Source organism: Apteryx rowi, unplaced genomic scaffold (assembly GCF_003343035.1).
Source record: "Apteryx rowi isolate R43461 unplaced genomic scaffold, aptRow1 scaffold_474, whole genome shotgun sequence".
NCBI lineage: Eukaryota > Metazoa > Chordata > Aves > Apterygiformes > Apterygidae > Apteryx > Apteryx rowi.
Window position 1 is genome coordinate 581565 of NW_020450732.1, and position 17652 is coordinate 599216.

The 17652-nt window shown below is 37.7% G+C and overlaps 1 protein-coding gene across 1 annotated transcript in view; it reads right to left on the reverse strand.

The window, feature by feature from the left end:
* Positions 1–16969, reverse strand: part of LOC112972101 (CUB and sushi domain-containing protein 1) — a 579349-nt gene extending 562380 nt beyond the window's left edge. The window contains exons 1-3 of the mRNA XM_026078182.1: positions 16827–16969; positions 15383–15456; positions 12689–12883 (exon numbers count right to left, since the gene is read on the reverse strand). Of these exons, the coding sequence (XP_025933967.1) occupies positions 12689–12883; positions 15383–15456; positions 16827–16969 (412 nt within the window). The remainder of the gene's footprint in view (positions 1–12688; positions 12884–15382; positions 15457–16826) is intronic.
* Positions 16970–17652: the final 683 nt, after the last annotated feature.

Sequence of the window (17652 nt, forward strand, 5' to 3'; positions counted from 1 at the left end):
GATTCTAAAATTGCTGTAAACCCATAATAAATGAGAAAGGAGAGTCAAGGTTTGTTTTCTGATAGTATCTAAAATGATTTTTTTTCCTTTTTTTTTTTTTTTAACTGTACAGGTTTCAAGCATTCACATCAGATCATCACCTAAGAAAGACAAAGAAAAACAAATTAACTTGATACATCCTGTGCCAATACTTCAGTACAGAAACTAATAGTGAGATATTGATTTCCACTGCGGTCATCATCAGTATCAGAGTTAGAGTGAACCATTAAAAACCAAAAACTGATCATTCCTACCTTTTTTTTCCAGGCTTTCTGCTTGTTCCTATTTTATCATATTTTATTTATTTTGGTTTTTTTGGGGGGCGGGGTTGTTTGCTTGTTTGTTTGCTTTTTTAAGAAACAAAACACATGAGCACGAGTTTAAGTTATACAGGTTCTACCTGTGTTCTCAGAAGAGAGCAAGCAGGCTTTTCCCATCCCAGGCAGYCAGCAAAACGCAGAGAATAACTAAGTCAGCCATAATTCTTTGGCACCAGCTGCTTGTTGTTAAATTCTGTTATGACAACATTTGCAATGACACCATCTCCCACTGTGTTTACATTGACATCAAGTAACATGCTAGTGGTGATTAAGATGCCACTCACTGTTTATGTTGCAGAGCCCTGGAATAAGGTTTGAGCTCTAAAGTGCTGACTTTTACAGCTGACAAGGAAGGCTTATACAGTTGATTATTTTTGGCAATCCCCTATAAAAGGCTAGATTTATACCCTGTGCATTACCAGTGAAAGCCTGTGGAACCCAGGCTGCTAGAGATATCCACCCAGAGGGAGGCAGAGCTATTTAATCTATTCATAACAGCAATTGCAAGAGACCAAGTTAGCTCAGCAATGGAAAGGCAACATTAGTCAGGTAAGAGCATGGAAACCATGCAACTCAGTGAGACAGAGAGCCAGTATTTTCTCTCTGACAGATGTGGATGCTCAGGGAAAACAGAGCCTGTACCAAATGATCCTTCCTCTGACACATTTTCCCTCTTCCAGCAGCCTGGGGTTGGGGACTTCCTCAGACAGAGATAGCACCCAGACTATGGCAACCAGACTGTTGAATATTAAAACAGGTAATAAATTGCCTAAGAATTAGTGCAGGCAGGCAGGATGTGGCCACACTGTTTAGAGGGTAAGAGAGTTTGGCTGTGTGGAGATAAGCTGTGTTTCACCAGCTGGTCTCAGAGCTGGTTGCCCTCCTTGGACTGATCCTCACTCTTGTCCGTGGCCTTCTCTATTTTGTGCTTTCAACCTAGCCAGAACATTGCATGCGAATGTTAATGCATCACTGCACTTGGAGTAATTTTATAGCGGATAGCGCCTCAAGCTTCAAAAATTCTAACTCACAGTGATTAGCAAATTGCATTTTAAAATATGCAAGTAATTAATTCTAAACACTCATGGTTATTGTGAAGTTGTAAGTAACTGCACAAAGTGCTGCTCATATCAGCATAATTGACTACTTGAAGTATAAAGCTACAAATATTTGGATCTCTCAGTAGTCAGGAATTAAGTGCTCTAAATTTAGAAAATATGTCTTATATAGAGTATACATGCAAACACATATGCCTTTCACCACTTAGACCTTGATAAAAAGACGTATATACTGCAAATGTGTAGCTTAGATAAAATACCTGAAGTCTGTGGATATGTTACACATGTAAAATTCAAAAGAATCACTAAAGAATCATTGCAGATAATGAAAAATCTTCCATTTTTCTTCAAACTAGAAACAATCATCTCACCAAAAATATTAATCTGGTATTGTTGGCAAGCTGTACTTTTGCTTGCATAAGGAAGGGATTAAACCTCAACAATAAGTACAAATTTTAGCTCAGTTTTAGGGTATGGACAAAGAATGGTATTTCAATAATGAGCTCTTCCTACAAGTAAGATGCAAACCCTGATAAGCAGACATCCAAGGGCAGGGTAAGGACAAAAACAGCATCTTAGAAAACATTCATATTTGGATTGGTTTAGGTATCTATTGAATATGCAGTCATTTCTACCAGATCTTCCTCTCCTTCCCACACAAATGCATTCTAGAGTGCAATGTCCTGTATTCTATATCTCCTTTTTAAATAAAAGCTAATAAAACACTTATTCAAGTAAAAGTTGCTTACTGCAAAATAAGCAAAAAATAACAGTTAAGCCAATCAGCTTAACCTTTTAAAATTAATTTACAATCTGAATTCAAATGATCAGGACTGCCTATTTAACCCCAGTTTATATGACAGAGTCCTGATTGGAAAGATCATTTACGATTCATTTTACTACATTACTGTTGTAACATAACTGGTACAAAACATAGCAGTGACTTAAAAAACAGAATTCATAGTCAGTTACCAAAAAAAGGTTTTCCTTGCTATGTCACTTCTAGTCTTTTCCTTACCCCTTTATCACTAGCAACAGAACAGATGCAATTAAAAACTTGAGTGACATTTTATAAAGCATCATCAAATGACATATTGTCATTTCAAGTCACATTTTGTAAGGCTTATCAATTAAAGAAAATTGCAGTTTTAGACAGTTCTAAATGAACCACAGGCATACATTATTTAGCATGCCTTATTAAAAATATCACTGAAACAGTTCTTTATTCAATTCTTTATTAAATGGCATTTTTCAGTAATTCATTTGTGAAAAAGTACATAATTGTACCTCATTTAATGAAATATTTCAACACATAAAACACATCTATAAAATAATCATAAATGATTACTTCCACAGATATTTGCTTTGAATATTTTAGAAATGATTAATATGGGAATAAGTTAAATGATTTTTTGAAATGAGATTTTAAAATTACCATTTTAAAATGTCTTACTGATACAAATCTAAAAACAAGCCTTAGCATAGCACTGCCAAGTTTAAAAATAAGTCTTAGGATGTCAGTGCCAACTGTCAAGCTGCTAAGCTGCCAGATTCATAAAGAGCAAAGACATCGCTAAGTGTTACAATGATGTAGCATTATACAGTCATCAGACAACTCATTCATCTAATCTAGTTCCAAATGGCAGTTAGCTCTTTAACCATCAAAATATTCAGCTCTGCTTGCTAATCTTTCATTATTTTTTGGAATTGCATAGCTTTTATTTTGAATAGGCACAAGCCAAAACCTATGCTTCTTTGCCGTGTTTAAATAAATAGAAACTTGTCAAGATCACTTCAATACAGATGTACTATAGACGAGTGGTCTAATCAGTTTGTCTCCCTTTCTCAATTGCTCCTGTTGCTGTTGATCAACTTCACATAAATTAAATATTCATTAGACCATACATCTAAGATGAATGTTCTTGCTCTTTTCAGGGTTTTCAAATGACACTTCAAAATAATTTGGATTGATCTCTACGTAGAATGGGATTTATTTTGTTAAAATTCCAGAAATTACTGTGGTAGGAAAATAAGGTCCTTCCCAGATAAATTAAGAAGTCAGATTTCTTACTGCAAGTTGATAGAAATACAGGTATAGTTGTGATCCATTTAGTCGCCGGTGGGCATAAATGCATCTGTGTCACTGTTTTGAACATTCTAACTTTGACACTTCACTGACCTCTACGTAAGCAGAGCTCAGTTTCTAGTGGGGTCTGCTGTAATTATTGGCTCTGACTATAGTGGATTCAGTGTAGTAGCTGTGCTTGCTGGGAAAATGTTCACTTTTTCTTTGCAAACGTGGTGCTTAATTTAGCAGACTTTTAGAATGCCTCCTTACATCAGTCTGCTGCACAAAAGGAATCTCTCTCCCTCCTCCATCCACTCTGGAAAAGAAATCTGATCCAATAACCAAAGTTACAAGTTTATTCCAGGTTTATTTTAGTCTTGGACAAGCTTTTTGCTAACTTGACAGAAAATTTAAGTTATTAATTGATAGTATGTGCTTGAACAAACATAGACTCAAAACCTCAATTCTGCCACCCTTTCTTTGCAAAAACTTAGATTTAAGAGAGGCCAGCTAGAACAAGAATTCTGAAAATTAATCAACAATCTGTAATTTCATACTCTGTCTCCCACAGAAATAAAAGATTAATCTTCTAGATATCTTGCAAAGAGTTTTTCTTCTTTTCCAATTAAGTATCCTTAGCTGTTTTCCAATGATTTGATAATCATTCACTTGAGAATATGGTTTTATTTTAATGATGATACTGATCCCTTAAAATAACAGCCTATGACAAATTAATAGTAAAGCCCTAATTTGTAAGCAAAAAGGGAAAATGATAAATTCTTTAAGGGCAAATGAATTAGTTTTCCAGGTTTCACATGTATTTCTTTAATAATTAGGAAAGTTAATGCAGTTATTCCAAAAAGTATGCATGCGGTCATACCTTTACATTTTTTGAATGCCTATTTGAGATTTTTTTTTTAGTTTTTGTCAGATCATTTTATCTTTCTTTGATGTTAACTTTGCTCCTGTTCATAATGGTCACACTGAAGTCCTCTTTCCTGTGCTTTGACTTCACTATATTATTCTGAGTGCCTTCATTATGTCTTCATTATACTGTTCAATTCATTTTTCACTGGTTATTCCTGTTTTCCAGGCACCTCACTGCAGTTTCAGCTAGCACTTTTGACCTGGCCCCTTTCACGTTTTTTTCTGGTTCCTTCGTAACCATTGATACGTGCTAGCACAAAAGAATACACATGCACACAAACACACCCACACATATTCGTATGTAAACATATACACATATCTGCACATACATGTGAAAGAACACTGGTAGCTGTGACCCTCTCTCCCTTTGGTGTCATCTACACTACTCTACAAGTCCCACACTACTCTATAAGAAATTATCCAGTCTATCTGATTTGGTTTCACTGAAACACTTCTCTGACTTCTGATTTGACCAGTCATAACTGTTTGTATTCCAACAATTTTGATCTTAGCTTAAGCATTTCATCAGTATAGAGTATTCTGAAAACGAACAATATTACTAAATAAGAATTTGGAATTTTACTCTAAAAATTAGATCTTGGAAAAGATTTCACTTTATCATGAAATGCAACACCTATAATTAGAGATGATTGAGAATTTTCTTTACCTTTCCTTCTTTTGTCAGAAAACAGTTTGGGGAAGGGGGAATAAAAGCTTTGTGGAAAGGTGCTAACTTTTGTTGAGCTTGTCACCGGACACTTCTTCTTGATTCAGTGATAAAATTTATGGTCAAAAAAGGAAGGAAAACTATCAGACAGCCTTACTGGACATGGTTGTGGATTTCTGATCTGGGGATGCAGGTTCAGACCAGCAGACCTGCAGCTCAGATCAGACCTGGAATAAACATTCCTACCTTTATTCTGTTCTAAGAGTAGTCCACTGACTATCAGGCTATTAGCTAGAAAAGTAAGGATAACCTTTTTCTATTTTTTTTTTTTTTATTTTTAAGCGAGCTTTTAAATAGACTAAGATTTTATCTAATGCAGAAAGTGGAAAAAAATTTTTTGAAAAGGTAGAATGCTAAAACCAGAAGCAAGAGACTGTACAACCTGACCTACACAGCCATCCTTAGAGTCATAACCATAGCATCAATGTGTTTTATAAATGTTTATAAATATGGATGAATGATGGGATCAGAATACCTTTTTTCTCCTCCCTGTAAACTTGTAAAATCGTATTTGTCTCAACCTTAGAGTAAAAAATACAGTGACATAAGAGAATTACTTGTTACCTTAAAAAGTATGGATAGCACCAAAAATTTCCATTTCTCTTTTCTAGACATTTAAAAACATTAGCTCTGAATCTCTGTATTCAGTTTATCTAACTCTATAATGAGTCATTTTGATCTTTGAACTTTTCTTCCTTTCTCCCTTCATCTATTCTAAGAACACCTTTTTGATTATATGTTCTTCCCAACAGTATTTCTCCAATAACCTTTTTTAACCCGGGAACCTGATTAATTATTATTTGATCCTTTTGGGCCTTTCTGACATGCAATCTCCTCTACTGGTTTATCTCTTATTTATTTATTTTTTATTTTCCCTCCAATAATTGCCTGTCTTTTTAGTGATAACATATTACATGTTCTTCTCCTCACAGCTATTTTCAGTGTGAGAAAAAGCTTACAAATGTAACATCACTAAGCCAATTTGTATTCCTAATGCTAGCTTCATAAAAATCTAGACTCATGCAACTATAATCAACTAGGGATTCTCAAAATTACTGAGAATTGAGAACCTAATTATACAAGGTTCTTTTTAGAAGTAGTCACATATCATAAATCAGCTATTAGTAGAGTTACTGCAGAGAATGAAATTACTATTCAAAATGTTTCAGACTCATACTGAAGATGAAAGAAGGCTAATGTTCTAGGTGACATTATTACTGCAGCAAGATGGAGGCAAAGACCTTTTTTCTTCACAAGACAAAAATCAGAAGAGGAATAGAATTTAGGTGGGACACAGAATGATTCACCCTGTCAACTTTTGTATACCAACTATACCTTCCTTTTTTTTTCAGGAACCCATTGTAACCTTCTTGGTTAACTTGTAATAGAAGGAGAAATGTCCACAGCTAATTTTACTCTACAGAAAAACAGGAGTAATTTTTTAATAATTACTTCACCTTTTCAGAATTTGCCTTTGACCTTTCATTTTTTGGCCATTTTCTATCTTTTTGATCTCAAAGTTGCCATTAAAAAAGTTGTCTACAATTTTTTTTCATTGCCATATTTTCAAAAAAAGTCAGCCCCAAAATCACGGTTTATTGAAAGAAAATAGAAAACAACATAAAACAAATGTCTTCTTAACACTCAAATTCTCTAAACTTTTTTAAAATGGCATTGGCTACACCTTTGCTTTGCCATTAGAATTCATCATAAGTCATAAAAGAATCTGAAGCATATTTCTGTTCCTTTACCCTTCATCGGACTATACTTTAAAGAGAGGACATCTGAAACTGAGCAGCATCCAGAGAAAATTTTACTGATACAAGACCCAATGGCGCCTACATCTTCCTCTAGGCTTAATAACTCACTAGGAATTTCTCTCCTAGAAGCTGCATTTATATAGTTAGACAATGTAAAAATTACTTGACACCAGCTTTCTAATGTGTCTGAAAATGTTAAGCAAAAAAAATGTAGAAAATAATAGTCATTTTCAAGCATCAGGAAAACTAGTGAAACATACTGTGGAGAATAAGGATATTATGAATTTTTAATATATAAATCACATGTAGCTTTGTTGACTATATTATCTTGCATGGATGTCACAAATTTAGCTAATGCTGACTAGAAAGAAGAATGCCATCTGGAAACAAAACAGTAACAAAAGGTGCTTTCAAGGAAAATACCAAGGTTCTTGAAGAAACAATGGGGGTAACATTCCTGGTTTGAAGAAATAGTAAATAAAAAGGGCTACCCCATGGCATACATTCCAGAGTGATAAAATGAAACAAAATAAGGAATGCTTAAAATCCATAATCACATTAACATCCAGCATGAACTGTAAAAATCCACTAATGCAATGTCTCACCTCACATAAATCTAACTTTTAAATAACTTTGTGTTATCATTGCATTTCTTCACAGAAGGTACACAGAAGTCTTTGGATTTCATGCAAGTTCCACAGGGGTTTGGGACACAACTTGAGTTTTTATCAACAAGTTAACTACATAGATTTACAAATGAGGAACAAAATTTCAGTCCTGCTAGAGATATTTGAACGCAGAAGTGCCATCACATTTCCTGCACTTATAGCAGTGAACACTGCCAGAATGAGTAGTATCTGTGCAAACAGAATAAATATTTAGTAGACACTGAAGACTATTAAAAAAAAAATTAAAAAGACTGTGTTTTCAAACTGAAGCTCATTGACAAAGGAACCATGAAGTTAAAACATGTACGTTTTTCTGAAACCTGTTTACTAACTCTTATTAGAAGGACAAAAAAATCTAAGATCACACAACAGAAAGGTTAGAAAAAATGGTGTGTTTTCTTCCTCTTCTGAAAGCACTGATTAAAGAAATCTTTAATGCATACTGCTTGAAATCAAGTACAAGCAACAGACATGACCCAAATCTTCATTGGTTTTGTTGTTATTGACTGTTGTATGTTTTCCGGAGTACAAAAATTAATCAAATATTTCTTTACTCCGAGGAATTACATGATAAGACCTTTCAGTCACAAGAAAACTTAATGAATTATTACGGAACATGATTACTACCCTTTCTTGCTCATCCACATGGGCACCAATAATACCAACAAGGGAGAATCTGAGCAGTTAAGGGTGACTGCCAGGCTCTCGGGTAGGGGCGAAGGGCATAGGAGCCCTGGAGGGATTCTCCTTAATGCAAGGGGAACAGCTCAGGCAGCAGTGGCAGGATCCTGCAGACAAACACCTGATGAAGCAGCTGGTATTGAGCAGCAGGTCTTTGCCTCCTTGGTCACAGGACCCTCTTTAAGGAATGAGGGCTGCAGGGAAAGCAGGGAATCTGCCTAAACAGGGCAAGAATATTTCTGCCAACCGATTAACTAACCTAGCAAGGAGAGCTCTAAACTAAATTTGTCAGGGATGGAAGACGAAGCCTACAGGTAAACTGGGTAACAGGCACAGGGGAAGCACAAGTGGGATAGGGTAATGGAATTGTTTCTCTCACTCTCCCTGAGAAAGCACCACAACTGGGAGTCCAGCTCAAGTGCCTGTATACAAAGATGTGCAGCTTTGGAAGCCAACTGGAGGAACTGGAACTGCACCTAAAGTCACAGAGCTGTGGTGTCATTGGGATTATAGAGATTTAGTAGGATTGTTCACCTGACTGGAGTGCTGCAATGGATGGGCAAAAGCTCTTAGAAAAAGTAGGTTTGGAAGAAAAGGGGAGGCTGAACTGCACACATGCATCTTGAATGCATGGAGCTCTGCTGTGGAACAGGCAACAAGCTCACTGAGATCTTATAGATCAGAATCAGAGGGGGAAGCCTACAGGGAGGGCATTTTGGAGGGTGTCTGCTATAGATCAAGAAGGAGAAGTGACAAAGCCTTTATACAACTAGACGTTTCCCAAACACAGGCTCTTGTTCTCATGGGAGAATTTAACCATACCAACATCTGCTTGGAAGACAACACAGCAGGGGACAAGCAATTCACTGGATTTCTGGAGTGTATGGGGAACAATTTTTTGCTGCAGATGCTGGACAGATGATCGGGTAGTCAGCATGGATTTATGAAAAGGAAATCATGCTTAACCAACCTGATAGCCTTCTATGATGAGATGACTGCTGTGCTGGATGAGGGAGGAGCAGTAGATATTGTTTATCACAAGTTTGGGAAGGCTTTTCACACTTTCTCACATCCCTTATAGACAAGGTGCAAGTACAGGTTAGATAAGTGGGCAGTGAGGTGGACTGAAAATTGACTCAAGTGCTGAGCTCAGAGAGTTGTGATCAGTGATACCAAGTCCAATTGGAGGCCAGTCACTAGTGGTGGGGTCAATACTGGGGTCAATACCATTGAACATCTTCATTAATGACCTGGACGATGGGACCAAATGCACCCTCAGCAAGTTGGCAGATGATACAAAACTAGAAAGAGTGGTTGATAGACCAGATGGCTCTGCTACCATTCAGAGGGACCTCCACAGGCTGGAGAGATTGTCAGCCAGGGATCTTGTGAAGTGCAACAAAGGGAAACACCAAGTCCTGTGCCCAGGGGGAAGAATAAGCCCAGGCACCAGTACACACTGGTGGAGGGGGGCGGAAGGGAGGCGACCAGCTGGAAAGCAGCTTTGCAGAGAAGGACCTGGGGGTCTTACTGGACAACAAGTTGATCATGGGCCAGCAATGCATCCCCATGGCAAAGAGAGCTAACAGCATCCCAAACAGCATTAGGCAGAGCATTGCCAACAGGTCGAGGAAGGTGATCCTTCACCTCTACTCCACACTGGTGAGGCCACATCTGGAGCACTGAGCCCAGTTCTGGGCTCCCCAGCACAAGAGAGACATGGACCTCTTAGAGGAAGCGCAGCAAAGGGCCACAGAGGTGGGGATGATGAAGGGACTGGAGCATCTGTCATACGAGGAGAGGCTGAGGGAGCTGGGACTGTTCAGCCTGGAGAGGAGAAGGCTCAGGGGGGATCTGACCAATGTGAATAAGTATCTGAAGGGAGGGTGCAAAGAAGATGGAGCCAGACTCTCCTCAGTGGTGCCCAGTGACAGGACGAGAGGTAATGGGCACAAACTGAAACACAGCAAATTCCACTTGAACACAAGAAAACATGTCTTCAGAGTGAGGGTGGTTGAACACTGGAACAGCTTGCCCAGGGAGGGTGTTGAGTCTCCATTCTTGGAGATATTCAAAACTCAACGGGACACGGTTCTGGGCAACCTGCTTTAGGTCTGGCTGAACCTGCTTGAGCAAGGGGGTTGGACACATGATCTCCAGAGGTCTCAGCTATTTTAGATGTGACAGGCAAACTAGGCSTGGAAGCAAGGAACCATTCAAAGAAGTGATAGTAAATGGCAGCCTGGGCTGAAGTAGCCAAGAGTTAATTACCCTGAGGGACATGATGAAGGCAATTAATTGAATAAACTCCCTTGATTTCAGGAGAGGAGATTTCAATTTGTTTCATAAGTGTTAGACAAGTTCTCACGGGATGAGAAGGCCCTTGAAGGGCAAGGGGCCCAGAAGAGCTTGTTTGTCTTCAAGGGCAACTTCCTTTCCATCCTTTATGTATGTAAATAAATGATTTGACATAGCAGGAGGCTGCTGTGGCTGAACAGGGAATTCCTGACTGAGATATTTTTACCCAAATGCAAAAAAGCAGTATACAAGAGGTGGAAGCAAGAACAACCTACTCAAAAAGAAAATATAGAAATATTGCCCAGGAATGCAGGGATAGAACTAGGAAGGTCAAAGTGCAGATGAAATAACACTGGTGAGGAATGTGAAGAGCAACAAGAATGGTTTCTATAGGTACAACAACAACAAAAAGAAAATGAAGGAAATGGTGGCCTTCTGCTCAGTGTGGTAGGTGACCTTGTGACAAAGGTCATGAAAAAGGCTGAGGGACTCAATGTCCTCTTTGGTTCTGTCTTCATTAGCAAAGGCTGTCATCAGGCTTTCCAGTTCTTATTGTATTGTGGTAAAGTTTCATGTAGAAATGTAGTACTCACAGCAGGAGAGGATCAATTTAGACACCTCACATATAAACTGGACATGTACAAGCTCATGGCACACAGTGGCATGCATCTAAAGGCTGTTGGTGTGCCTCAGTGTGAGGCTGCTCTTTATCATCTTTGAAAGATTGTGACAATCAAGGGTGATTCCCAGTCACTGGAAAATAGATAAAATTTCATTTCTCATTTTCAAAAAAGGCAAGAAGGAGGATTCTGACAACAGTAGATCTATCAGGCTCACCTCAGACCTGCAGAAAATTATGGAGAAAGTCTTTATGAAAGCCATTTCCAAGCATATGAAGGACAAGAAGATTACTGGGAACAGCCAGCATGCATTTGTCAAGGACATTTCATTTTTTGGCCAACCTGATTGTCATCTTTGATGAAAGGACTGACTGTTTGGATTTAGCTTGACTTTAAAGACATTTTCTACGCAGTTTGTCATTGTATCCTTCTAGGCAAATTGAGGGGATATGTACTGGATGGACTGACCAAAATGCGAGTGAAAAACTGCCTGGATCATCAGGTTCAAAGGGCTGGGGCCAAAGATTCAAAGTCAAACTAGTGGTCAGTTACTCATTGCGTTCCCCAGTGATCCAAACTGGGGTGGAAACTGTGTATCATGTTTATCAGGAATCTGGAATATAGGACTGAACACATCTTTAAAAGGTTTGCATATGGCATCCTGAAGGGCAGGACTGCCATTCAGACAGAGTTTGACAAGCTGGAAGAATGAGCAGACAGGAATATCATGAAGTTCAGCAAAGAGAAATGCAAAGTTCTGAACCTGGAACCAAATAACTCCATGCATAAACACTGGATAGGGGGTAGCTCTGACAGAAAGACCTGAGGCCCTTGTGGAATACCAGCCAAATATGAAGCAACAATGAAGGCTAACCTCATATTGGGTTGCATTAGCCGGCAGGTAGAGAGACGTGATTAGCCCCTCTACACTCAGGGGCCACATCTGCAATACTGTGTCCATCCTGGAGTCCCCCAGTGCAAAAGAGATATTGACAGACTAGGACAAAGCCACTAAAATGGTCAAGGTGAAGAATATGTTGTATGATAATACAGAATGAGGAAACTGTATTTTTCATCCTGGATGAGAGGAGGCTATGGGGAGACCTAATTGCAGTGTTCAGTTATAGGGAAGATGGAGCCAGAATCTTCTCAGAGGTTCTCCAAAAAATGACAAGAGGTAACAGACACAATCTGCAAAAAGAAAATTCCAATTGGACATAAGAAAAGATTCCCTTGTCATGAGGGTGGTTTAGCACTGGAACAGGTTTCCAGAATGGCATTGGAATATCCATCCTCAGAGATGTAAAAATCTCAGCTGGGCAAAAACCTGAGCAAGCTGACCTAACTTTGAAGTTGTCTCTGCTTTTTTTGGGGGGGAGTCATTGCTTCTTAGTTGTGATTACAGTATTAAATGGTGTAAATTTTTAGAAAGTACATTGGACTAAAAATATATATATATATTTCATCTGTTGTTTTAATGTTGTATCAATATTTTAAGGATGTTTCATGTTTTCATTTTTACCTCTGCAAAAAGGAACTGGAAAATCCCATGATGCACCATTTCCAGGACTCACAATACATGTCAACATGGCATGGCCTTCTAGGATGTAACCAGAGATACAGCTATATCGGATTTTGTCTCCAATGTTGAATCTTGTTCCATGAAGTACTCCTTTAGGAATTTCTCCTGGGTTGCCACAAGTATGACTAGGTAATACTGTTGAAAGAAAGAAGGAAAAAGTTATAGTTGAAATCTGCAGAAAGAAGTAATAAATATTTGTGAAACAATTATCTTCAAATAACTGTTAAGTATTTTTAATATTATTATTTGAAGCAGCATTCCATATGCAAATAAGGTCAAATAGAATGGAATGTACTTTTACAAAAGATTACATTTATAATAGGCATCATCATTTTCAAAGCTAATTTTAAACTCAGTTCTTGATTTAACATACCTTCAATAAAGTTCTTTACAGAACCATTCTCAAACAACAAAATAGCCTAAAAATCCTGCTATTTCTCCCACACCTTGCAATGAAGACATTTTTATTTAATCCTCTTTTGCAAATAATCCAAGAATATTCTTACATCATTATGGAGCTAGGCAGCTCTATTGACTTCCAGTAATAGGAACTTTATGAACAGTTTTCATTTTAGTTGATAGAATAACAATTTAAAAGAATTCAGTAATTAACTACTTTCTAACAGTAAATTAAAGTTTAAAATACATAAAAAACCACACATTTGATTTTCTGCTTAATTTCAAATTATTCCAGGTATTAGAAGATGAGAAATTAAATCAATCTTTGTTAATACGGTTCTAGGAAGTGATAGAAAATAGAAAAATAAATATGTCCATTCATATTAGCCCAAATGTCATTGCTTAATCATTGTTTCCTTTATTTTTCCCTGCAGAAAATCATTAGCATTTGTAAGTACTTATTTGGAATGGATTATTGAAACTAGTTATCAGTTCAAAGAAGATACTACTCCACCTAAAAATATCAAAATTGTGTGTGTGTGTGTGTGTGTGTGTGTGTTTGAATGGAATCGTTGTTATTCTTCATCTAATTCAAAATTCATTAATGGCATGTCTTTCCTTTCACTGAAGTAGTACAAATTAAAATTGTTTAATTTCCTTTAGAGCAGAACAAATAAATGTAGAAAGTTGAAGTATGTCATGAACAAATGATGCATCACAGCACAAAAGATAAATGTGTTCATCAAAGAAATGAAAAGCCTGAAAAGCTCACATTTAATTCAGGTATTGTTTCTGACACCCTGTGTTTTCACGGACAAATTGTTTCACCCCTATCCTTCTCCTTCCTGACTCCACCCATCTGCAAAATAAACATAACTACACTAATCTCACTCACCTACATGTTGGGAGGATTAATTATTCAATAGACGCACATCCTCAGAGTGTAAAGCAATATATCAATATAGCAATGCTAATTAAGTCCCATTTTACCATGTAAGTTCAATTATTGAAAGCACACCCTCAATTCATTTCTAAAACAGTTAGTCACACTGGCATTTAAATGATCATAATTATGCTTAAGTTAGAACACAAATTATGTAGGCAAATTCCAAAAAGGTCCAAGAGCAAAAGCCTTCCAAAAACATAAAATTAAAAAATTAAAAGACAGAACACTTTTATTTACATCACTCTCTCTACCAGAAAAATCTCAAAATCTTCTACAAAAGTTAACTAGGTAGCAAAGGCCGCATAACACCCTGATGAGATAGATGAATGTTCTACCTATGTTACAGACTGGAGAACTAAGATTTCTGTGAGTTACAGGAGCTACTTAAAGTTTTTCAGTGCATAACTAGCAAGCTTGAAACAAACAAGAAGACACCTGACTTCTTTTGTGTTGTTTCAACAGCCAAGATAAAGGAGGATAAATGCTTTGTTTCCAGGATGAAGCCTCAGCGTCTAGGTAAACAGATAGTATAGTTCAATTTCACATGCATTAATCTCATAGAATATGAGATTTATTTAGATGGCTCTCATTTACATTGAAAAGAAAGTCAATGTTTAATTCACATATGTAAGAATGTATAAAATACTTTACACTAAAGGAAGTGATTTTAAGACACTGGATTAATTAAAATAAAATATAGATAAACTTATACTTCGAAAAGTTGGCAGCAATGATTCATTACATATGATAGATATGTTTTATAGCACTAGAGGTATTAAAAATGTTAGCTCTGTGTTTACAAGTTTTCCCTTTTTGTTGCTCTAGTCATGATAGGTTAATGATATAAAACACTACTGTCAATACAGATAAATTCTGCAGWACAAGCCAGACAAGCCAAGGTATGTTACGTGGTTTGGACACAAGAGAGTATCTGTGTCTGAAACAAGAACCTCTCTTTTCTTTCCTTTTTCAAATCAAAACATTTTTACAAAGCATTATAACATGAAGTTGTTTCATCATAAGATCTGTTTTATGCAGAAGTATTTGTACAATCCCAAACAACATTTATTTTTATGAGTGTGCTATCTGGAAAAACATGTTATTCAAAGATACTATGAGTTCTTACAAACTGCATTCCCAACTAAGAGGTATCAAAGCAAATCTACATCTGCCATATATATGACAACTGGCACTGGCTAACAACTGTTGAAATCGTACTGCAGCAAATCACTCTTCTATCTGTGTAAAGAAGCTCTCCTACAATATGACTTTTTTCTCACTTTTTTTACCACTACATCTGTCAAGGCTCCAGAAATAATGGGACTCAGCATCCTGAGGCTGGCACACATTTTGCCACAACCTCCTAAAAAAACAGTAAAAGATGAGTGATCTGAGAATGACAGCCATGCTCAATAATGTATGTAATAGTTCCCAGGATTTCATTGCTTGTCAAGATCAAGCATTGGACTACATTATTAATGTGCTTTTCTGAAAATTTCAGGAAAACATATTAAGGTAGCTGAACAATTCCATCTGCACAGACTTTACTCTTCCTGTTTCTGGACCTAAGATGAATTATCCTTTGAAGGTTCATAACAGCAACCAATGCAGCTGACCCTTTAGATTATGAGAGTTCTAGCTGATCAAAGCTATCATATGCAGAGGTCACATATGTCCCTCAAAGTATGATTTCAGTGCAGTTTTCAGTAAAAAAGCTATTTTTCTGCTGTGTTACTGAACTCTACTTTCAACAGGATTGAGAGTCTGCAGTAACTTCCTGGAGGAAGCTGGTAGAATCACTAGTGTTGCGGTATCTTTTGTTATCAAAATGCTTGGTTCATGAAATAATTTGATGTCCACTACAGTCAGTCAGATAAAGCTGCACTGAAGAAAGGCTTTTGTATACTGACCTAACCTATTTGAGTGTCCTCACAGGGTGTGCAATACCTCATTTTTCATTTTCTCAAGTCCTTTCCAGGCTAAGAAAAAAAAGTGTTCTGAAAACAATCTGATTAGACTTAATGTTTTAAAAGTAAAAATATGTACAAAAAGGAGAGCTGAACCAGATTTACCTCCTAAGATTTCTGACTTACAAGTCTATCTTCACTGTTAAGACAGACATAAGAACCTGTGCGGACTTCATTTCCTAGCATAGTTCAATCTGGTGCACTGTGCTGTAAGATTCTGTAAGATTTTTTCATGAAACTAAATATATCAGACTGGCCTTCCTCATGTAATGTGCATTACCTTCACAGATAGTAGAAAACCTGTTATTGGAACATTGGCTGCTGCTAATTATGCACATAGGAAACTTTCAGTACGACTGTCATAAATTTGACAAATGCATATCATCAAACTCAGTAATGTAATTAACTAGGTAAMATGCCAAAGATTTTAATTCACTATTCAAAATAATTATATATACGTCGTATATTGATTCTTTTTTTCTTTTTTTTGGAAAAGTATTCAAAACTGATCATGACCTGTATAATAAAACATAACATGAATATTCTTTATCAGCCAGTGACAGAAGGCAACACCATAGCAGGACTGCAATATGTAGCATAGAACTGGCTCCATTTTTGACAATGTATGTATAATCAATTAAACTTTGTTAAATAAACTCATGTAGGGAGAAATAAGCCCAGGCACCAGTACACACTGGTGGAGGGGGGCGGAAGGGGGGCGACCAGCTGGAAAGCAGCTTTGCAGAGAAGGACCTGGGGGTCTTACTGGACAACAAGTTGATCATGGGCCGGCAATGCATCCCCATGGCAAAGAGAGCTAACAGCATCCCAAACAGCATTAGGCAGAGCATTGCCAACAGGTCGAGGAAGGTGATCCTTCACCTCTACTCCACACTGGTGAGGCCACATCTGGAGCACTGAGCCCAGTTCTGGGCTCCCCAGCACAAGAGAGACATGGACCTCTTAGAGGAAGCGCAGCAAAGGGCCACAGAGGTGGGGATGATGAAGGGACTGGAGCATCTGTCATACGAGGAGAGGCTGAGGGAGTTGGAACTGTTCAGCCTGGAGAGGAGAAGGCTCAGGGGGGATCTGACCAATGTGAATAAGTATCTGAAGGGAGGGTGCAAAGAAGATGGAGCCAGACTCTCCTCAGTGGTGCCCAGTGACAGGACGAGAGGTAATGGGCACAAACTGAAACACAGCAAATTCCACTTGAACACAAGAAAACATGTCTTCAGAGTGAGGGTGGTTGAACACTGGAACAGCTTGCCCAGGGAGGGTGTTGAGTCTCCATTCTTGGAGATATTCAAAACTCAACGGGACACGGTTCTGGGCAACCTGCTTTAGGTCTGGCTGAACCTGCTTGAGCAAGGGGGTTGGACACATGATCTCCAGAGGTCCCTACCAACCTCAACCACCCTGTGATTCTGTGAATACACATTCTCTGGTGGCCTGTGTCAGATTATTCACATTAACTTTCCAATACTCTTTCTGAAGCTCAACTCTGTATTTATTTGCAACATAGCCAACTTGTAAACACATGCACAGCACCTTAAACATAGTTATCCTTTGCTTTCACTCATGGAGAGTTT